Source organism: Amblyomma americanum, chromosome 10 (genome assembly GCF_052857255.1).
Source record: "Amblyomma americanum isolate KBUSLIRL-KWMA chromosome 10, ASM5285725v1, whole genome shotgun sequence".
In the NCBI taxonomy this organism is placed as follows: domain Eukaryota; kingdom Metazoa; phylum Arthropoda; class Arachnida; order Ixodida; family Ixodidae; genus Amblyomma; species Amblyomma americanum.
In genome coordinates this window covers 67,622,078-67,646,062 of record NC_135506.1, presented here as the reverse complement: position 1 = coordinate 67,646,062, position 23,985 = coordinate 67,622,078, and the positions used below count along the sequence as shown (strand labels likewise).

Sequence of the window (23,985 nt, the reverse complement as noted above, 5' to 3'; positions counted from 1 at the left end):
CGGCGCGTTAAGGTGTCCACCGAGATGTGCCATTTTTAGCTCACGGCCAAAGACGCCGACGACACCGTCTTCTCGGCGACACGAGTTCCTTAACGCTGTCGCGTTAATACGCCAGTCCCTTTAACGGGTACCGACATCGATGTTCGATCAAAGCTGCACTTATCTCCCCGCATCCAGCGTCCTAGTACCAAGCGTCCATTGCCAGTGAGCCTGCGTTCATGCCAACACTGCTTCGTTTACCAGATAATGCACGTGGTGACTTGGTCCCATTTGCTCTTGGTTTGTGAATAGCGGTATACTGACCAACATCAACGAGCAGTGCCAGAAATTAAGACACCAAGGCTGACAATGCAAAACATGCTCTTTATTTCGAAAAAAAAAACGCTCGAGCAAGTCTTGACATACTGTAAGGAGTACAGTCACTCTAGACGCAACGTTGACACAGCTAGTGCAATTCATCAGGATATTCTAGCCCTCCATTCTCCGTTGGTCAGACGTGAAGGCATGCTGGTGTCCTGCTCGATCTGGACGGCGGCCCAGTCCTGATACAGCTCATGTTGTCGCGTGACCCATGACGGGTATCGGGGACCTGATCACGGCGCATACCTTGAGAGCCATCCCAAAGGTCATGCCCATGGTATTTATGTGGTAGTCCTCAGTAAGCACTCGCAAAGCATTCCTGTCGGTTACCTGGGCACTGAATTCTTCGACACATTGTGTGCAGCTTTGACTTGTCGCGATGTAGGCAATAGCACTCGCAACCGTCCAGCCACGCGTGTTCTCGGCAGCCAGCAACGCTAGATGCTCCAGCACTTGCTCCTTATTCAGTTCCTCGTGGTTAACCATGTCCGCCTCTGGATTAGTCTCAGCAGTGTCGATCCTGACAGCCGCCGGCGTAAGATTCCTCACGCCCGAGTCCTCCTGCATAGAGTAAATATGCTGGCTGTAGAGCAAAAGCTCCACATTCTTACAACAGCAGTGGCAGCCATTATGGCAACGCATCAGTAGCCAAATTTAGTGCCTGTATATTCGAGGCACTATGGCCAAACATTAAAATGCAGACTAAATACAGGGCGTACTTAAGAGCGTTAATTCTGCAAATAACAGCGCCAGTTTTTATAATCTAAGCACTATGACCGAATATTTTCTGCAGACAAAATACAGCGCGTGCTCACCCGCGTCCTACGTCTCCGATCACGCGACCACGTGATTATAACTAGTACTTTCACAGCAGCATTGAAACCCCTTTAAGATCCCGTGGTGCTCAAATGGGCAAAAAAATATTTTCCTTAATAATCCTTAAGCGGAAACGCAGCCATACAATTTTTACTTGGAAGGTGGTGGTGGCGGTGGTTTTTATTAAAATAATAGCAAAAAGGAAGGAAAAGATTTTTGCTAGCCCCGGCATCTGCGGTCGATACTGAGGCACCTGAGCTGCGGGCAGCGGAAATAAAGGATAGCAGGCAGAATGGAGAAATGAAGTGAAAGAGGTGGGGGACAGGAAGAGAGGATAGGGGGAGAAGCAATATATACAAACTATTTACACAATAAAAAATGTGTCCAGGTTGTGCGCGTGATTAGTTCATGTTGGAGGAATTAAAACGCGCACAACACTCTGTTGTCTACAACTGGACTGGGGCGTCCAGTTATTATTCGTTCAACGTAGAACTCGCGGAGCTTTCGGTCACTGCGTGTAACTACCTGACAGAGAACAGACGGGACGTCAAGCCCGTTTGTTCGAGGAATGCACAGAGGCTCACCAAGGTTCGCTCACGAGTGAGCCCACTGCCCTGCGGCCACATTAGCGTCTTGAGGGAGTCTGGTAGTATGCCCAGTGCCCTATATGCCGCAAGCATATCGCGACGAGCATCGGCGAGCGCGGCACAGTGAAGGAGCAGGTATACTAGTAATTCCACTGTGCCGCATCCGTCACGCACATCACTCATCGCGATTCCGTGACGCTCCCGTCGTTCCCCGGATCACACGCAGCCAATGCGCGCGCGGAGGATCATTACACGTTGCGACCGTGTAAGTGGGCGACAGCCGGTGATGCTGTCGATGCGGTCGCCTCCTACGATGCATGGGTCGGAAGGCTGCTTTCGGAGATGGTCGTGGATGGCCGCACGCACGTCTTCCAGCGCATCAGGCAGACCGCTGGCAGATAGTTGATGTGCAGCGGTCGCGAGGTCGTCAGCTTCTTCGTTGTCGGCGATGCTGCAGTGACCGGGCACCCACTGTGCACGCACGACACATCCTCTCTGCTGCGGAAGGCGCAGAGAATTAATTTTTTGTACAGGCATGATGCCGGGGGAATATTTTCGCCGCTGCCCGTCGTTCGAACCCGACCGCGGCGGCTGCGTTTTTATGGAGTAAAAACGCTAAGGCGCCCGTGTGCTGTGCGATGTCAGTGCACGTTAAAGATCCCCAGGTGGTCGAAATTATTCGGGAGCCCTCCACTACGGCACCTATTCTTCCTTTCTTCTTTCACTCCCTCCTTTATCCATTCCCTTACGGCGCGGTTCAGGTGTCCAAAGATATATGAGACAGATACTGCGCCATTTCCTTTCCCAAAAAACCAATTATTATTGTTGCCCGTCACGTCCCCTTGAAGAATTAATAATAATAATAATTTGTATTTGGGGAAAGGAAATGGCGCGGTATCCGTCTCATATATCGTTGGACACCTGAACCGCGCCGTAAGGGAAGGGATAAAGGAGGGAGTGAAAGAAGAAAGGAAGAAGAGGTGCCGTAGTGGAGGGCTCCGGATTAATTTCGACCACCTGGGGATCTTTAACGTGCACTGACATCGCACAGCACACGGGCGCAAAAACGCAGCCGTCCCTTGAAGAATTGAAAATTGGTTTTTGTGGGGAAAGGAAATTGCGCCGTATCTCTCACATATCGGAGGACATCTCAACCGCGCCGTAAGGGAAGGGAAAAAGGAGGGAGTGAATGAAGAAAGAGGTGCCGCAATGGAGGGCTCCGGAAAATTTCGACCACTTGGAGACCTTTAACGTGCGCTGACATCGCACAGCACACGGGCGCCTTAGCGTTTTTCCTCCATAAAAACGCAGCCGCCGCGGTCGGGTTCGAACCCGGGAACTCCTGATCAGTAACCGTGCGCCCAAACCAGTGAGCCACCGCGGCAGGTGCGTCCCCTTGGCGCCGCCACTGAAATTCAACGCTTCTTGAACCTGGTTTTGAGAAAATATCGTAGGGGTTAATTACAAAGCGTCCTTTACGCACTTTACCACCCTTCCATCTTGGACGCACTGGTATCGACCGTATGATTCCACTCCACCCCCCCCCCCCCCCCCTTAAGTACTGACTCCAGTGTAGGACTCACCGGCTTGGTCCGCGCCGATCGAGCAGTGGCTTCGGACGCGGGAGGATGTGACACGTAGTCTTTTTTTTTTTATTCGAGAAGTGTGCCATGAGGCATAAGTTGAAAAAGGAAAGGGGGGAAGGAATGCACGGGATTGAAAGTTAAAAGGAGTGAAGAACCGCTGCGCTGAGGTAGTCGCAGAGGTTGTAAGTGAAACGGTTGTCCATTGTCCACTTCACGTAGTCACTTTCGCGGTTCCACCCCAGGCCCACCTCCCTGAGGAGCCGTTTTCTGATAGCAGCCGTCGCTGGGCACGTCCACAAGTGCCGCACATCACATATGTCTGGTGCAGCGCTACAGTGAGGGCACCTGTCAGGTACTGGCAGATCTTTGGCACGCCACCGATGACGGACAGATGGTGTCAGAGCCGCCCCTGCCAGAATCCGGCGCACGGATACCTCCTCCTGCCGAGTAAGACTACGGGGGCGAGGGTGCGAACACGAAGAAATTAGAGCACGTGTTCGCTGGCGCAGAACTTCGGAATCGGAAATGTGGGACAGGAACGGATCTGGGGGAAGAGGGGAACGTGGCGGATCGTCTAATGTATGATGATGAGTCATAGCATCCGCTTGAATGTTATGTGGATCCTGGGCACGGCCGCGAATCCAGTGTATGCGCACAGGACATGGATACTTTGCGCAGAGCACATGAATAGATTGTGAAATCTGGAACGTTCGTCGAACAGCCTTAAGCTGTTTAAGGGCGGCGCGGGAGTCGGTGTAAATGTGAACTGTATTGAATGTTGGAACGAGCGGAAGGGAAGCAATGGCATTATAAATGGCTCGAAGTTCCAATGCCAGGGGAGTGCACGTATCCGCAGTATACGTCGCGCGAGAGTTGAGATGCGGATGAGATAGACTATACACAGCAGTAACTCCCCTCTCTGCAGAATGAGATGCATCCGTGTATAATATGCACCCTTCAGGCAGATACGCTGCTGATCCCGACGGGGAAAAAGTGGGGCGATTGTCAGTGAGCTGGCAATAGGACCACGGTGGAAGTGTCTTTAAACGATGAAGTTTGAGAGACTGTTTTCGAGCTCTATTTGCCACCCGTTGGTCGATGATTTCACTGAGTGTATTAAGTTGGGCGAACTCCTGTAGCACAGGTATGGGTGTTAAACAAGGCAGATATGTTATGACGCGCATAGCCTCACGATTGATAGCTTCAAGGGAGTCCCACTGTCTGCGGGTGAGACGTTGAAATTGTGCCTGATATACTATCCGTGGCTGAAGGATAGAGCGCACAAGCTGGCGGGCCGTATGAGCACGTGCGCCACCAGAGCGCATAGCTATGCGACGAATCAGACATAGAGTAGCGTGAGCCGATTTACGGGTGGCTGTCAGCCACGGGGTGCCAGTCCCAGATGTATGGAGGAGAAGACCAAGAATACGAACAGTTTCTACCTGAGGAATCACAGAATTATGTACCGTAAAATTTAAAGCGGGAGCTTTCCGTAAGGCGGCTTTATTTCCAATTCGAATGAAACATGATTTAGTAGGAGAGAGTGTTAGATCCAGAGGTGGGAGGCGAGATGTCAATACATTCAGCGCGTGTTGAAGGACCGACTGATGAATAGACTCATCTGGATGACAGCTACACAAGTTGATATCTTCGGCATATGCAAGCACGCGGATAGAAGGGATGGTCTCTAGGGCTCGAACAAGAGGAATTAAAGCCACATTAAATAATGTGGGGGCGAGAACGGAGCCCTGCGGCACTCCTCTATTGGAAGTGAAATTACCAAAGGGCTTTCCGTGGACACGCACGCTGAAGGTTCGATTTGCTAAAAAGGCGTGAATGGAGAGGAGGAACCGGTGAGGGAGACCAAGAGTTTGAAGGGAGGCAAGAATGGCAGAGTGAAGGATGTTATCATATGCCTTTGTTTTATCTGTAGCGATTACGGTTCGTACAAGGTGACTCTGCGGAGAGTGGTCAAGCACGTCAGCAGCCAAAGAAGCAAGGCCGTCATCCGTTCTAATTTGTGGGCGGAAACCAATTTGGGAATCTGGGTAACAATCATGGGATTCCAGCCACCATGATAAGCGTGCGGCTAGAATGTTTTCATAAAGCTTGCAGATGGTAGGGGTAAGAGACATTGGACGAAGGGCCGAGAGAGATACTGGAGGCTGACCTGACTTGGGTATTGGAACCACAATAGAATGCTTACAGTCTCCCGGCATGACGTCAGAAAGCCGCACTTCGTTAAAAGTATCAAGTAGGGTTTCCAAAGCCCTCCCCTCCAAGTTACGGAATAAGGAGTTAGGTATGCCGTCGTGCCCGGGAGTAGTAGTAGTTTTTAAACGGTCAATGGAGGCCAGCAGCTCTGCCATGGTGAGGTCAGAAGTACTCCCATCGGGGGGCTCTGTTACCGATAAGTCAGGTGGAGACGTAGCGGTGCAGTCATGGTTTGGAAAAATTGATGGGCCGCTTGTTGTGCAAATGTGTCCTCATCCACATTTAGCGCGAGGCGAATGCTCTTTGTGTAATCTGCAACCTGAGAAGGGCGCTCCATGGCGTGAAACACTCTCCAAAGATGTCGATTGCCCTGCGTAGAGGACAGGCGGGCACACCATGCAGCCCAGCGTTGCCTGCCTAGCCGCTTTGCATAGCGCCGCGCCCGTGCGGTAGCGCGGTGAAGAGTAGGAAGAGCCGAAGGGTCATCGGGGTGACGAGTAGCGTAAAGATCCGCCTGGCGACGAAGAGCCCACAGATTCAATCAAATACATCAATAGCATTTGGGACGGAGAGACTCCTCTCCCTCTCGATTGGAAATCGGCTCTCGTGACCTTCATTCCGAAGGCCGGCAAACCTATCGATGTGGAGAACCTTCGCCTCATCTCTCTGACGTCTTGTGTCGGCAAGCTGATGGAGACGATGGTGCGCGACAGACTATCCGATTATCTCGAAACACAGCACATTTTCGCGGACACCATGTTCGGTTTTCGTCCTCACAAGTCAGCACAGGATATACTTCTGCAGCTCCACCACGACATTTTAGATCCGGTCGAATGTCCCCACAACGATAAGGTGGTCCTGGCCTTGGATCCTAAAGGCGCATTCTACAACGTCAAACTAGCAGGAATCCTGGACCACCTCAGTAACACCAACTGTGGCCACAAAACATCCCATTAAATAAGTCAATTTCTTACAGACGGTCAAGCCTATATACGCATACAAGATGCGGAACACGGGCCATACACCATCGGCTCGAGGGGAACACCTCAAGGCGCGGTCCTGTCTCCCCTGCTCTTCAATTTGGCGATGCTTCGCCTTCCGTCCAAATTGTCTTCTCTGCCCGGGATACATCACGCTCTTTATGCGGATGACATTACAATCTGGGCCACGCAAGGCAACCTGGGCCACATGGAGTCCTGCCTGCAAGCAGCAGCGACCCTAGTCGACGACTACGCGGCCTACTGCGGACTCCAGTGCGCCCCAGCTAAATCAGAATTTGTGCACTTACGTCCCTCCCCCCGGGACACAACTCCGCTTCGCATCAGTCTCCCCTCGGGACCGATCCGGGAGGCCAAGGAGATCCGCGTCCTTGGCCTCTTCATACACCACCAACGCAGAGTCGACACCACCATAGCCAAACTTCGCACGGTGGGAGACCAGGTGGGCCGAATGGTCCACCGGGTCTCAAACAAGCGGGGCGGATTACGAAGCAAGGATGCACTGCGGCTTGCCCATGCTTTCGTAACGAGTAGAATCCTCTACTCAACTCCCTACTTGCACCTGCGCAAACATGATTATGACCAACTGGAGGTCATCCTGCGGAAAGTCATCAAGCGGGCTCTCGATCTTCCGATCACCACGTCCAACCAGAGGCTTCTGGCCTTGGGCGTGGTGAACACATTTCGGGAGCTTCGAGAGGCCCACTTATGCAACCTATACACGCGTCTTGCACAGACCACGTCCGGTCACCGCCTCTTGAACCGGCTACACATCGAACACGACTATCACATTGAGGAAAGGGAGAGAGTGCCAGAACCCTGGAGACGCGCCCTCCGGGTCCGACCCCTTCCCCGCAACATGTCTAGTGAAGACCATAGCGGTCGTCGCCAGGCGCGCGCGGAAGCGTTGGCGCGATACTATGGTAACCAAGAACATGTGTATTACGTAGACATTGCCGGCCCACACCACGGGGGGTGGTACACGGCTGCAGTCGTACACAACACAAACACAGTTAACGGGCTCACTTTCAAAGCCTACAGCGCAACACACGCGGAGGAGATTGCCATTGCTCTGGCTCTCACGAATCCCAAGTCAAAACACATCATCACCGACTCGCGAGGGGCCTGTCGGAACTACGAGTTGGGCTGGGCTCCCCCGCTTGCCTGGCGCATACTGGAATATAGCTGTCGATCTGAAGATCCAACTCCACGCAACCTGATTTGGGCCCCCGGTCACCAGGGCCTCCAGGGAAACGAACAGGCCGATCAGGCCGCCCGCGCACTCTCTCCCCGGACCTTCTCCCTGTCCTTGGAAGGGTACTCCCAATCAGACAATCTGGCCATTACATTCAAACAAATCACCGATTACTACAAGGAGGAGCACCGGCGCTACCCGGTCCCTTGTAAGGGTCTGGATCGCGCTGACGAGCGCCTCCTCATCAAAATTCTGACTAACACTGTACTGTGCCCGGCGGGGCTTAAACACTTCAATACATCCTTTGATGGCACGTGCCAGTTCTGTGGGGAGGTGTCTGACACCTTCCACATGATTTGGGCGTGTGGATCTAACCCATCTATCCTCCCCAACCCCAACCCCACCAGAGAGGACTGGGAGGTGGCCCTGCTCGGCTGTCAAGACCTGAAGAGCCAAAAGGCCTTGGTTCAACGGACGCGGGCGGCGTTGCTTGCCAATGGGGCCCCGGAATAGGGGCTCCACCTAGTACTGTGAGGGGAAAGGGCCAATAGGGTCCTACCCCAATCACCTTTCTGTAAAAATTTAATTGCTTATAAATGTTTTTCACCACCACCACCCACAGATTTAAGAGATGTATGTTCGGGTTTGGGTCGTCTTCATTTACAGTAGTGGTAATAGTGGGAGTTGCGAGAACAGCAGATAGAGTAGACAATCCTGAAGAGGGGTTGAATGTAGATAAATGATTGTCTGCGCGTACAGAGTCCCATGATGTTATTCGTACAGTGCGGCGTATTTTCCGTAGACGCGTAGGCGTGAGGGAGATAAAAATAGGGCTGTGATCGCTACCCCAAGTATCTGAATCAACAGCCCAACGATGGTTACCGGGGCCTAACCACCAAGTCAAATCAGGTGAATACGAGCCACCTCGTGGGCGGGTAGAAGTATTCGGGTGGTTTAAATTTGAAAGGAATGATCCGAAAAGCTCCCTTGGATGTGCGAACCCCTTGATGAATCCGATGGGTAACCCCACGCAGTGTGTGCGCCGTTGAAGTCGCCACCAACTAGAATAGGGATACACGAGTTGGTAGAACGTAGAAAACGAACCCATCCCAGATTGGGAGATGCGGAGCCAGTACGACTATAAAAAGAAACTAGAATAAGGGGTTTGCGTGCAGGTTTTACGAGAAGGGCGACTACCTCTTGACGTGTGTTGCACCACCGTGAAAGGTCGAGCGGTGTGTGCGGAACTGAACTGTGAATATAAATTGCAGATTTACCTGGGCTGAGGGAGGAGGCGGTGCAACGGCGATCACGGATAGATGGTGAATGGTATGCGCAGAAACCTGAAAGGCGTGGTAGTGCATTATGCTCTTGCAGTAGGAACGCCCATGCCCTCAGCTTTCCGTTGCGAAGGCGGATGTTCACTTCAGAGGCCTTACTAGCGAATCCTCGACAGTTCCAGTGCACCACCACCGATGATGCGCTATCCATGACGAGGCCGAAGAGCTTCCACGATGAGGGATGTCACCTGCTTCATCAGCGCTAATATCTTATCCACTGTCGGGGTAGTCACGGCTAACAGGTGGTCGGCACCTGCTTGTGGCCAATGCTTACCCTAGGTGATTCCTCTGATGATTGCTCCCGGGTTATGAGAATTCTTCAAGAGGATTGAGAACGACGATGTTCCCGGCGCTGGGTGAGTTCAGCTAGTCGGCGGCGAGCCTCCGCGATTGCATTGTCGAAAGCTGTGTCTTCATCTGTGGTATCCACATGTGATGGACGCACTGGACGTTTTTGCGTACCATTTGATCCGGGAAGGTGAGCCGCTTGTGCATATGTACACTGGCGAGGAGACGTATGGTGAGCAGCAGGCTCAGATAATGGGAGTTCAGGGAAGTCGTTGTTGTCACATGCGAGAGGTGCAAAGCGATTACTTGTAGGAACATCCATTTTTCCAGGCGACTTGTGAAACTTCTTCGCTTGCTTCTTCTTTGGACAAGCGGGGGAGCGAATGTCATGGTCCGGCGATTTGCACAGCGCACAATGAGCTGTTGGTTCATTCATGTCGGCCACAGCTGCTGGATTAGGGCAGGTATTTTGCATATGTCCTTCTTTGTGGCAGTGATAGCAAAAAATACGACGAGGTCGGAAGGGCAGTGGTTTGACGATCGCACCGTAGTAGGTAAGGTACTTCGGGAGAGTCAACGGGCCTTGCAGGATGAGTAGGTATGAGCCCCGGCGACCCATAGGCCGTGCTTGCAGTATAACATGAGTTGAGCAGCGAATATTTGCGCGCACCTCCTCGGGAGGGCTCCTGCTGTCGACATGATAAACCATGCAGCGGAGTGTGTCAGGACCAGATGCAAAATATATTTGCACCGGGACATGGTTGCTGTCATCCAGGGGGATCCGCGTAACAGCGCAATGTTTCTGGGCGTCCATCAAGGATGACAAGTTTACCGTGATGGTGTTCGATGGGCGATGGACGACAAACCCGCAGTAGTTCGAAGAGCCAAGGGCATGGTCAATTGTGGCTTGAACATTCCAGGCAGGGATGGCAGTCATATCAAAGCGCAATGTAGGCTTGATGGTAACGCGGAACGAGTTCGCAGCAGGCGGAAGAGAGCGTTGACTCACGGGAGGCATCTGTGGAGGAGGCTCAGACGCTGGTGACGGCCGTTTGTGGGAATACTGAATTGGCGCGACAGGCACAGTTTCTTGAGGGTGTGCCACGGGCACGGAGGCGGTAGAGCAGTCCATGTCACAGGCCAAAGTCGTAGCATCGGAAGACGGCGCAGGCTGGAGGCCCAGAGGCGCTGACGATTGCGTGGACGTGGAGGCTGCGTCAGGTGGCAACACAGCGGGCATCCGCGTAGCTGTCGTCGACAACGCAGAATCCATGCAGACGCGTAGCGCGGCCTCGCTCGGCAGCGCCGAGCTAAGCCTAGCTTGCCCCTGAGGGTTCAGGTTGGGTTTTCTCACTTGAGAATGCGCCCGCCGTGCCGGGAATTTCTCCGCAGGGGCGTCGTCAGCATTCGGTCTCACGGAGGGCACTGTCCGACCCACGCCACAAGCGAGAAGACGGCGAAAAGCGAAAACACAGACCTAGAAGCAGACACGTAGCCACCCACTAGATCTTCGTCTTCTTCTCCACGCGGTAGTCAGGCTCCGGAACAGCGGAGGCAGTTTGCGAGTATCACACGGCATCCACGCTCTCTACGTCCTGCTGGCAAGGATCGCTTATGGAGGGACGCGCTCCTGAGCCTTGTAGGGTTGTGTGCCCGCCGATAATAACAACCAGCGCAACTTGAACAGGGAAGAGCTAATATATATATATATATATATATATATATATATATATATATATATATATATATATATATATATATATATATGTATAATTGATTTTTGGGGAAAGGAAATGGCGCAGTATCTGTCTCATATATCGTTGGACACCTGAACCGCGTCGTAAGGGAAGGGATAAAGGAGGGAGGGAAAGAAGAAAAAGGTGCCGTAGTGGAGGGCTCCGGAATAATTTCGACCATCTGGGGATCTTTAACGTGCACTGACATCGCACAGCACACGGGCGCCTTAGCGTTTTTCCTCCATAAAAACGCAGCCGCCGCGGTCGGGTTCGAACCCGGGAAGAAGTAATATGCGGAGATTTTATTTTTTGTACAGGCGTGATGCCTGAGGGACTATTTTTGTTGCTGCCCGTCGCGTCCCCTTGAAGAACTGAAAATTGGTTTTGGGGGAAAAAATTGCACAGTGTCCGCTGTCTCACATACCGGCGGACATCTGAACCGCGCCGTAAAGGAAATGATAAAGTAGGGATTGAAAGAAGAAAGAGAGAGAGAGGTGTCGTAGTGGAGGGCTCCGGAATAATCTCGACCACTTGGAGATCTTTAACGTGCACCGACATCGCGCAGCACACGGACGCTTTAGTATTTCGCCTCCATCGAAACGCAGCCGCCGCGATCGCGTTCGAACCAGAGAACCCCGGATCAGTAGCCGAGCGCCTAAACCACTGAGCCACCGCGGCAGGTTCGTCCCCTTGGCGCTGTCACTGAAATTCAACGCTTGTTGAACCTCGTTTTTGAGCAAGTATTGTAGGGGTTAATTACAAAGCGTCTTCTCCGCACATTACCACCCTTCCTTCTGAGACACAATGGTATCGACCGTATCGTCCCCCCCCCCCCCCCCCCCGCTTAAGTGCCGACTCGAGGTAGGACTCACCGGCTTGGTCCGCGCCGATCGAACAGTGGATTCGGACGCGGGAGGGTGTGACACGTAGTCAGGCTCCGGAACAGCGGAGGCAGTGTGCGAGTATCCAACGGGATCCACGCTCTCTACGTCCTGCTGGCGAGGATCGCTTATGGAGGGACGCGCTTATGAGCCTGGTAGGGTTGTGTGCCCGCCGATAACAACCAGCGCAACTTGAACAGGGAAGAGCTGATCGGGAATGTTAAGAAACAATGCGGAAAAAGCAGAAATCTCTGCTGGCCATCCTGCGCAGTGACCTCGACAGTTCGATCAGCGTCTACGGCAGCGTGATGTGCCGCTACTGGAAAGCGCCGCCCTTGATAGAGACCTCTTCGATCACTGGTAGGATAGCATATGATGTATGAATGGCAACCGTTCGCGATCGGCCCTTAAAGCATAACTATTTCAACTATAACAAGCGTATGTATCTTGTTGTTGTCCATGGTCACATGGCACATACCCACGACGGGGGATTGGCCAGGGTTCTGTGGGGAGGCCCCACAGAATAGGGTAAACTGGTGCCAAGCTAATGATTGCGCCTGGGGTAAAATTTCAGAGTAATTTAAAGGGAAAGGAAGAAACAAAATATAGGGAGAGAATATCTGACAATTAAATAATTAAATATATGAAAATACCCAAACGCTCTTACGAATGCGGAAATTTGGAAACAATTGGCAAGGGAATCTTCGATAGCTGTTATATAATTGTGGAGGTATTCGGAAACTTGATGCAATGCAAAACCCCTGGCGCTCGCGCCGAAAGAGGAACCGACCAAGTGAGACCCAGCTTCGTATTGGGAATTTCTAGGTGTGCTCTCCTCTGATGTGCAAACCTCCGGCAAGAGAGTTAGAAATGCTCCAATGTCTCTACTTCACCACACGCCGCACAAAGGTTTGTGGGACTGAACCTGCATCTACATAAGTGAAGATTTAAACGGGGAATTCTGCACCGCATGAGTGTCATCACTACCTCACATTCCGGGTTTTACACGCACGAGTCTTCCAAGGGTACATGAGATGTTGGTAGTCAACAGTAGAGAGTAAGGGACCGTTTCACTCGGCGGTTATAAACTGAAAACGCTGAAATCAAGTCATGCCGAAAAGAACAATATTAGGGACGCTACAGGCAACTGGTGCATTTAGAGCTGATTTTGCCAAAAAGTCTGCTGCTTCATTTTGTAAAATACCGCAGTGGCCTGGTATTCGAACGATGCGCACCTCTTTCACGCATCCAGGAATAAAAAAACTTTAATGAGCGCCTCAAAAATGCGTCTTGTGTGGACTTCAGCGCCAGCAAAACAGAGAGACAATCTGAGAGGAATACCACCTGAGAAACAGTTGTGGGAACTTTCTAAGCGGCTTTCTAAGCGGCTTTTCTAAGAAATATGGTTGTGTAATCCGCGACTCTAACGAAAAAGCGCCACGAGAGAGACTGAAAAAATACCAACCCCTGCCTTCCGGTAGGCCCCAGACGCATCTGTAGCAATTACAGTATGTTACGGGTACTGGGCCAAGTGATCAAAGAGGATTTCAGTTGATTTCCTTGCAGGCTAATGCTTCGCATTATGTGGGAAAATATAATCAAAAGTAATATCCACAGGGTACGCTGCCCTACCAACTCTGCATACAAAATTGAGACCCACACCAATGTTGGTTAAATGGTTCTGAGTAAATACAACTTGAGGGATGCGGAACCTTGACCAATGTGGAGTGAGGAAAAGTGCTGGGTGCGAGACTAAAATAAGAGTAGCCACACCAGGAGCCGACACAAATGCCCGCAAAAAAGTCCTGACAGTTAAAAGGTGAAAACGGGAGTTAAGGTCGGGAATACGAGCCTCCAGGTACAGAGCTTTCCGAGGCATGAGGTTAGCGAAATCGGGCGAAGGTTTTGAAGTGTAAGTGTTTTGTTGGGTTTGGGTATGAATATTACCTTAGCTTGGCATCAGGACTGCGGGAGGATACGCTCCCTCCAGGTCTGGTTGAAGTATTGCATAATTTGGGTGAGCGATTGGTCGTCCAGATTACGGAGCATGGAGTTTGTGATTTGGTCTGCACCAGGTGCGGAGTTGGTTCGGAGAGTCAGGAGGGCCGCTCTGACTTCCGTCTCAGTGATGTCTGTGTCGAGTGTTGTATTGGCTGGTCCTGTGTAGGTGGGTAGAGGTGTGGGGGCACCCGGAGAGGTGTATGTGTTCTGAAGTGTGTTTATGAGGGCCTCGGGATCGTCAGTATGTTGGTGTGTGAGGCGTGTCACGTGGTGTTGTGTTGAGGATTTGGTGTATGTGGGGTCGATGAGGTGTCGGAGAAGTTGCCATGCTCGTTTGCTGGACAGGTTTCCGGCGATGCCGTCTCATATCTGTCCCCATTTGGATCGGCAGAGCTCCTCCGAGTGTTGTTGGATTTTTGTCTGCAGCGCGGCCAGCCGCTTTTTAAGTGTCCTGTTATATTTATTGCCTTTCCAGCGTTCCAGGAGGCTGTGATAACCTCCCAGAGGTGGGTTCGGTGTGTGTCCAGGGTAGGGGTTACGGTGGTCGTTTTATTAGGAGCAGTCATTAAAAAAGTTCTCTATTGCTTTACTATGCCAATCTTAACTACTCGATGCGAACAATGGAAAAGAGTTAAAAGAAAGATTTTGCTACGCATCAGAAAAATAGACCATACCTTCATATTTTCATAACAGTACTTTCTAGGATTCCAATATATGAAAATTTTATACTTGAGTTGCTGGCAGCTTATTCAAATTCCCACGTTACTTCAATGATGATGACTATGAAAGCGTTCCTTCACTAGCAGGGTGACAGCTAACACCGCTTCGATGCAGCATTAAAAGGCTATCTGTCTTTGGCATCAAAAGAAAGTGCATGTCCAATTTTTTGTTACTAACACATGGAAAAAAGCTGCGATTAGCAGCAGTTCGCAAAGCACTCGCGTTTTATATCTCATAACTGTAATTTTTTTTTGTAAGTCGAGATCGGAATTCATGCGCGCATATATTCCGATTATCATTTCACGTAGTTCATAAATCGTGTTTATTTCACTGGAACACTTCTACAGGTAAATGCCGAGTAAAAAGTTTATTACCTACATTGAACCTAACAGGATCGATGAGATCGATTGTTGATTGACCCAACATTGGCGTGACATAAAAAGGGTAACCACGTTGGTAACGGGGCCCTTAATATTGATGCGCCAACATTCACTGCCAACTGTCAGCCAACCGCCTTCCTCGGCATAAGTAGGCATGCAATCGGCAAAATGTTCAGCTGCTATCCAAACCGATTTTGTTTCAGCCCGAACATCGGCAGTTTGTCTATTTAAAAATTCTGCTGCCTCAGATTAGAGGGATTGCAGGAGTGGTTATACAAAGCGAACCAAATGAAATCATAGTGGGTAATGATTGCACTTTCTTCACAAACTATGCAGGCGGTAGCTGCCGCAAATAAGCATCCAGTTCATTCCACAATTTGACTGTGCGCGGGAAGAAAAAAATTTATGACAATAAAACGATGTCCTCAATGTTGTAAAATTATATGAACGGTACAGTGTTCAAAGAATCGGTACTGTGCGCCTCACAGACAGTGGCCAACGAGTAAAAATAGTGGAACTTTACAATCGATCTTATGAACAATTTTTTGTAGCATGATAAGCCATTCACACGTCCGTCGATGCTCCAGCGAAATTCAGTGGTAAGACGAGGTAATGCTATGATGGGGAAATATTTAAATCGCAACGAAAAAAAATTAATCCGAGGTTTTTTTTCTGTACGCACTTAAGTTAGCAATGAACGCTTGGGAGAGTTACGCTTTTTTTTCTGCGAATTTCTGTGAGACTCGTCAGAGACTTCTAGCATTCAGTGTCTTCAAACGTACTACTTCGAACCAATTTAACTAGATTCTTTACGTACAAGATTTTATTAGTACAAGAGCGCTTTTCCTTTCATTACAACAGAAGACAGCTGCCGGGAACATTCATGCTTACGAGTTTAGAGCAAGCTATAATGTTCTTTGTTGAGGGCTTCTGACAGCCACATGTCGTCTGAAGCGCAACGCTTCTGGTGACATCTGCCAAAGAAGAAAACCAACAAATTAACAAACAAACAAGAAACAAACAGTGAGAAGCAACGGATATTTTTTTTGTGATTTCAGCAACTTTCGTGCTTTCTTTCATTGGTACTTTTGTTAAGTGCAGTAGAATAAGAAACAATGAACTGAAATATCAGCGCAGTGCACCTTAAAGATGCCCAGGTGGTCGAAATTATCCCGGAGCCCTCCCCATACCTATAACTATCCAAACATGACATAAATACTTTGGATGCCTTGATCCGCAAAGCATTCAAAGTCGCACTTCAACTTCCCCTCAACACCCCCACAGACAGATTACTAGGCCTGGGCCTCCACAACACGATCGGGGAACTCGTGGAGACCCATCGACAGGGTCAATACATAAGGCTTACACAAACCTCCACAGGCCGGTATATCCTGGACTCCCTCGGAATCAGAATACCGGCCAACGACCCAACCCTCCTCCCCATTCCTCGATCCCTTCACCGAGAGCTGGTCATCAAGCCACTGCGAAAAAATATGCACCCCTCTCACCATGAGCAGCGCCGCAGAGCCCGTGCGAAGGCACTCCGCCAAGTGTAAGTCTCCGAGCCGGACGCCGTATGGGTGGACGCCGCCTGCACGGGTGACGAAGCAACCGCAGCCGTGGTGGACTGCTCTTCATCCGCCCTCATCACACTACCTCTCCCCCCTGACACCATCCCAGAGGTTGCAGAGGAAGCCGCCATCGCAATTGCCAACACCCGTACGGAAACCCAGTACATTTTAACAGACTCTAAAACTGCAATTCTAAATTTTGCGCGAGGCCGAGTCCACGTCCCTGCTTTTGGCATACTGGGCTCACATGATGCACCCCCACCCCGCCATGTAGAGCTTATATGGGTGCCTGCGCTCTCCGGGAATCCCGGAAATGAGGCCGCCAACCTTTTAGCCCGAGGTTCTTTAAACCGGGTTCAGGTGGCCTCGGATCGGGGATTTTGCGAGGAAGCGAATGCACTCGTTCAGCTAGATGACGCAAGCCTACAGAGCCTCGCGCCAGCTCTACCCCCGCCCCACCCCTCCCTAGATAACAAACACGCAACACTCTGGCGCAAACTACAGACACACACACTCCCCTCACCCCTGACCCTAGCCTACTATCACCCCTCCTTCCCCACTCCTGCCTGCACCTTGTGCCCAGAACCATTCGCCTCTTCCCTCCACATCCTCTCCCTCTGCCCGGCGGACCCTCCCCCGCGCGGCCTAGAGGACCTCAAGACCTGGGAGGACTGGGAGACCCTGCTGCGCTCGGAGGACCCGGCCATGCAGACAATCGCCACCGGCCGGGCTGCCAGTGTTATGGACCTTAGGGACATAAACACTTGAGTGCAGTATGGTCGTGCGGAAACCCATGGGCGTGCCCCGACTTCCTCTCCAACAATAAAGTTTTTCTCTCTCTCTTTCTCTCCAGGTACAGAACTGCGGTAGAAACTGATTGAGGGAGACCTAGGCAGAGGCGCAGTGCGTGCCTTTCTAAAAGCAGCAACGGATGAAGCTTATATTTAGGGGAGAGAGAAAAAGTATGCAGCCAAATTCCAAAATTGGTCTTACATAGGCTTTGCAGAAAAGTACAAGCGTGTCCCGGCGCATGCCAAATTTCCTATTACTTATCCGTGGAAACCTACCTAGTGCACGCTCTCCTCTCTCAACGTTAGTCTTGATGTGGGGCCGCCAATTCAAGTTGGCATCACAAATGACGTCTAGATAGCTCCACGATTCTACCTAGGGTATGCTGTCCGAGCGATAATGTAGCGTTATATATAGAGGCCATGAAGCAATCATGGAAAGAATCAACAATACCAGGTGTGGGAGAAGAATCCACAACTATGTAAGGGCCTTCCTGTCAAACCGCACGGCCACGCTGGGACTGGGAGACCTAAGAAGCGAAACATTTAACACACCAAACAAAGGAACTCCACAAGGATCGGTGATCTCACCGATCCTGTTCAACATGGCAATGATCGGCCTCGCACGCAAGCTGAGCAAGATCGAAGGTATCCAGCATGCCATGTATGCGGATGACATCACTGTCTGGGTCAACCAAGGGTCACTTGGCCGAAAAGAAGAACTATTGCAGAAAGCAGCGACATGCGTGGAGGAATACGTCAGGCCTAGAGGACTCGCGTGTTCAACCGAGAAATCGGAAATTCTGCGGGTCGGAAAGGAGCCAACGCCGGAAGAATTGACAGTGCGTTTGGAAGGACAGACCATTCCAGAACGAAACATGATAAGAATACTGGGTATGTGGATCCAAGGATGCAATAGATGCAGCCACACACTCAGTCTCCTAAAACAATCAACACAGCAAGTCAGCAGAATGATCACGCGAGTCTCACAGAAAAGGCACGGGATGAATTAGGGAGATACAGTAAAGGTGATTAAAAGCCTCGTAATCAGCCGGATCACCTATTCCCTGCCGTATCACCACATGACAAAGAATGAGAAGGAACAAGCGGCCACGCTTATAAGGAAAGCCTTCAAAACAGCGCTAAACCTACCACGAAATACATCAAATGAAAACCTCTTGATGCTGGGCATCCACAATACCTTCGAAGAGCTACGAGAGGCGCAAGCTGGATCGCAACTAACCAGACTCCAACAGTCGACCACTGGCCGTGCGCTCCTCCGCAGGTTAGGGTATAGCAGTAAAGAAACAGAAGGCAGAGTAGCAAACATACCAGACGAAGTCGTACAAACCATCAGAGTCTGCCCCTTACCGAGAAACATGGACCCAAACCTGCACGGGGCTAGACGAGCCGCTAGGGCAGAGTACGTAGAAAAACACTTAGCTACCAAAGAAAACACGCTATACACAGATGCAGGCCTGTATCCGTGGAACAGGGACACCAAAGAACATAGAGTTACATCAGTGGTCGTCAACCAGAACCTAGAGGCGGTCCCGTGTGCAACAACCAAAAAGTGTTCGGTAACCGAGGGGGAAGAAGTTGCCGTAGCTCTGGCAGTAGCTGAAGGGAACCGACTAAATAAATCACTCACGATTCTGACGGACTCGAAAGCCGCGTGTAGAAGCTACACGGCGGGAAGAATATACAAGGGAGCACTGCAAATCATCCTCCAGGCAGGGCATCCCAATACATCATTACAACACAAAATTTTCTGAATACCGGGACACGCCGGAGTGGAAGGGAACCTGAGGGCAGACAGTCTAGCTCGCGAGATGACCCACCGAGCAGACACAACGGAGTCACAGGAACATACCACAACGGAAGTTTGGAACAAGCCTTATTGTAAGTCATATGAGGACATCAATAAGTGCTTCGAGGAAATAGACCTCTCCCGGCCTACGTCATTAGCCCAGGTGTCTCTGGTGAGAGAAGAAAGGTTGCGAGGCGCCTCGAATCGGAGCAGAAAGGCGGCAAGGGAGCCCTCGACTCCAGCAAAACCGGTTCAAGCGTGCAACACCTTGTGCTTAATTCGAGGAAACGGCGCGGAAGCCAGGGCACACGCGTTCTCGTCAGCGCGCACCGAACCTACCTCTGTCGTCTAGCAACAGTGACATATCCCTCTCAGACTCCGCCTCGTGTGTGAATGCGGGAGAGGCAGTGGGTCAACACCACTCTGGTCCCACGGTGGGATCCTCGCTGGCCAGTGACGTCATGAGCTCCTCCCCTCTCGAGGTCCCTGGTGTGAATTTTTTTTTCCTCCTCCAGGACCCAATAAATTTGTCTTTATGTAACCATTTCGGTTGTCTTGTTCGCCTTCATTTGTTGCTGATATTGCATAGCTTTCAGCTCCGCAAAACACACGACTGAAGCAGCCCGCTAATTTCGCTTGATGCCGGGCCGCCTGCACACCGCCCGCGTCATTTTGGGGTGTCATCAGCGCACCGTGAACATGACACAACCCCAATTAATGGACCACCGGTGTCCCAAGAATGCACGAAGGACGTATATCTGTTGCTGGATATTCGTATGTCCGATGGACGTCGAGTCTGAACCTGGATAGGAACTGTGGACATCCCTGAGACCGTCCCGCGCAAAAAAAAAAAGGCGGCCGAATGAACGTCCCTCGTACGTTCACACCGGACGTTCCGACGTCCTTAGGATGCCAGGATTAGGTTGTAGTGCGAATTCAAGATGCTCAGACCTTTGTCAAACAACTCAGTGTCTACGTTGTCATCCTCTGGACGTCCGGAAACGGATATATCTTGGACCATTTGTGGCAGCTGCTAAAACAAATAAGTTTAAAGTGCTAATTCATTGGCATTATCAGAACACCGAAGGAACAATTAACATGCGTACAACTTTCTCAGAAACGGTCATACAATCCTGCAGGCAGGCAATCACGGAACTCTTGACAGCAGGATAATCTTCATTATTAACAGCTCTAATTAATCTGATAACTCTAAGGCACAAAGAGGGCAACAGTAGAGCGCATGGACGCACCTCGTTACCTAACCTTTGAAGCCATGGGCTCATCCTCGTATGCCTATGTGCGGTGGTCATTGTGCTCTATTGGTGTGTGATTAATAAGTGAAGTTTAATGAAATATTTGCGCCACGTATGCCAGATAAGGCAGGCACAATTTAAGAAGTTCAAGTGCAAAATTCTGTTAAGTTGAAAAGCATCATTACTGTATCGAGGGGAAAAAATGTAGGATACAATGCTAGAAACATACTTCTGTTTCTGCTGGTATCACAGCTTTCATTAGACGTTCCCCCTCTCTCTAATCCTTACCTCTCGTCCCATCGATCGTACAGTAGCTGCTGTCTCACTGCCACCACGCAAAATGATTTTGTAATCAATTTTGTCTTTTTTAACGCATTTCAAAATCTCGGGAGAGGAAAGTGTATCCTGCAGACGTCCGGACTCGGCCGTCCGTGCCTGGGCGTATATCGTACTTCCCGTGGATATCCGGATTTGGTACGGAACTATACGGATCTTAGTGGAGCGTCGATAGCTAATCGCTGGCCGTAGTTTCATGGGCAATGGCAACAGCATCAGTTATTGCCCGCCATTTAAAACTCTTGCCGTGGACACTGGTTTTTCGAGTAGTAGTATGGCTTATATATCGTTGATGCCTGCTGTGTGCCTCTTGGATGAGCGCCGTAGTGAATTAAAATGATGAAGCGGCGATTATATCGCATTTCTCCATGCCTAACGTGACATGTATTCGGTCATTCCAGCTCCTATAGGTGACGCGGCGGCAGTGCGACATGGCGGACGAGGCGGTGATGGCGCCGATGCCACAACGTGCGGCTCTATAAAGCAAAACGGCTGCTTGATGTTGTGGCACCTTTGTTGCGATTTTTAGAGTCTGGATAAGCAGCAGTAAAGGATTCTTGGTTATTAATAAGATCCTATGCTTAAGTTTGGCTGCATTACAGGCTCAAAATAAATTTCATGATTGTGAGCATGGAATCGCTAGTTCGCAAGTGCCGCGCGCGCAAAAACCCCGTCGGCGTTGAAACTTGCGAACTCAGCATGGTCAAGTGCGACGAGCATTTTAAATTTGTAATTTTCTGCGCGTTCACTTTTTTTTCTTTCGGCACTCACCCGAAAGCGCAAAGAAACTACTTTAATGACCCAGACAGCCTGACGCTATATTTCGCGCCTACACGAGTGCGGCCCTTACTCGCGTAAATACGGTATGCGTATTTATTGCGGGCTGATCTTATAAGGACACAACTAAAAAAAAAATCAGCAGTTGGTAACACTGGCTATGGTCCGCAGAGTAATATTACAATTACAATAGTCATCAAAATCAACTTTTTAATGTTGGACTGCATCAAGCAAACCAGAAACGTCAGAAGCCTTGAGCGTACAATTTCAACGCGTGATTGACTGATTGTTTACCTAAACAGAAAAATTTCACCAGTGGTCTACAATTTCTAACGGAGGAATTCTGTTCGGTGGCCCTGAATGTGCACGGATCTTTACTGCACATTTAATTGTATCCGATTATAGTCAGTCTGCAGCGTGCGTTGGTCACATATGCGGTAATAGAAGAGGCAATGTAGCTGTTGTTTGAAGCGGCAGCCATGGGGCCATTCAAGCTTTATAATACAGTCGAAATTAGCGCTCAAAATGTGTTTTTTTTATTAGCGGGGGAAAACGCTGTGATCGAGTGAGCAGACGGCAGTTTCCAAGAAGCGTTTGCAATTATTCATCCACTTTACGCACATATCCGAGGAATGAAGGTACAATTGTGAAGTTCTTGCTATTCATATCACTCTTTAGCAATCACGTCGTGGCCAGAAAACCGTGTTTAATCTAGACCAGAATGGACTGAAGCGTGATGGAAAAATCTGTTTGCTGCAAACGTCCGCCTTAAAATATAACCAATATACTCCATATCAGCTAAGTGTTTAAGCTCTGCACTGCTTTCATGCAGCTGTAATAGGCTCAGCTGGTAGCATGAACAAAACTCCGAATAGGAATGCACTGACGACACCATGTCGTGGCATCAACAGCGTACGTCGCTGATTAACAGACGGGTCATTGTGCTGAAACTCGTTACCAATCTGCAGAATGAACTTTTTTTTAAAGCGAAATTTATTGCCCGGGGGCATCAATGACGGGTGAAGGTGTGATGAATGATGTAGTAGAGATTAAATGAATGAAAAAAGGTTAGCTGATTTGATGAAGTCATGTAGAGAACGATGGTACGGTCCCTGCGTCCAGGCAATGTATGAAGCAGGGTTGCTTGGTGAAAGACCTGTTACCATCAGGTGCCGGATCCTTGTAGGCTTGAGAGCTGGGCGCAGTCCCACAGTAAGTGATGAATGTCGGCCTCAATGTTCTCGTGTTTACATATCGGACAGCCTGGCCGAGGAAACAATTCTCGGTACTGAGGCCACTTCCGAGTGATGGCTGGTGTGAGGGTAACCCCGACCCGGATCCTACTAAGCGCAACCTCCTCTGCACGGGTAAGACCGCGGGGGAGGGTTACCGCACACGGAGGGATGAGAGCGCGTGTGCGGCGCCGGAGGAGTTCCTTTCTTGATGAAAGGAGGGTAAAATTGTCCAAATGAAGGAGCCGATGCGGTGATGAATTTGTATTCTCAAGGCGGGTCGCCTAATCTGCCTGGCTTTGATAGGTCAGAAGATCCCGTGGGACCCTCTCAATACGTACTGGCTGCGGGATGCGTGCTGCGAGCCGGTGGATGTCCTGACATATCGTTGGACAGCGGCTAACACGTCGTAGCAACCGGACAACTTGAAGGGCGTCAGTGCGGATGACAACGCGGGCCTCAGAGAGCATAGTTATGTCGGCCACGGAGCAGAGTGCTTCTTGAGCTGCAACGAGCTCAGCACAAAAGGACGAAGGGGGTTCCGTAAGCTGAAACCAAGAGGTTTGATTCAGGGCAGGTCTGCACGTGCAGTAGGTAGCTGTTGTTGCTTTGCAGTGTTGTATGCTTGCGTCTACGTATACAATAATTGATCCTTCAGGCAGGCAAGCATCTTGTTCCTCAAATATCTGACGAAGCAACGATGCCGGACGAGCAGATGTTCGTCGGCGATTATCTGTTGGCTTGTTGTCGCTGAGCTCTACAAACTTCCATGGGGAAAGAACTGGCGTTGGCGGCTGAACAAAGGAGTGTGACGCTGCATAAGTCCTCAGTGCATGCGTGGAGTGCGATAGACTGGTCTTAAGGCTGCGCGCTTCACGGCGCTGCTGTACCAGATCGTCAATGGTATTGAGCTGCGCATTTTCTTGTAAAGCTATGATCGGTGTGATGCGTAGAAGGCACGTAATGTTCCTCATAGCCTCTCGGTTCACGGCTTCATGGCGATCCCATTGGGCTCTTGTAAGATGTTGAAAATGGGCTTGATAAACAATACGTGGCTGCAGAACTGCCCTCACCAGCTGCCGTGCAACGAACGTGCCTGCGCCACCAGTTTTAGGG

At 50.4% G+C, this 23,985-nt stretch overlaps 1 protein-coding gene across 1 annotated transcript in view; it reads right to left on the bottom strand.

Annotated features, from left to right (window-relative positions):
* Positions 1–552: 552 nt before the first annotated feature.
* The window catches only part of LOC144108376 (uncharacterized), a 32,431-nt gene continuing 8,998 nt past the window's right edge, over positions 553–23,985 (bottom strand). Inside the window, exon 4 of the mRNA XM_077641625.1 lies at positions 553–921. Within this exon, the coding sequence (XP_077497751.1) occupies positions 553–921 (369 nt within the window). The remainder of the gene's footprint in view (positions 922–23,985) is intronic.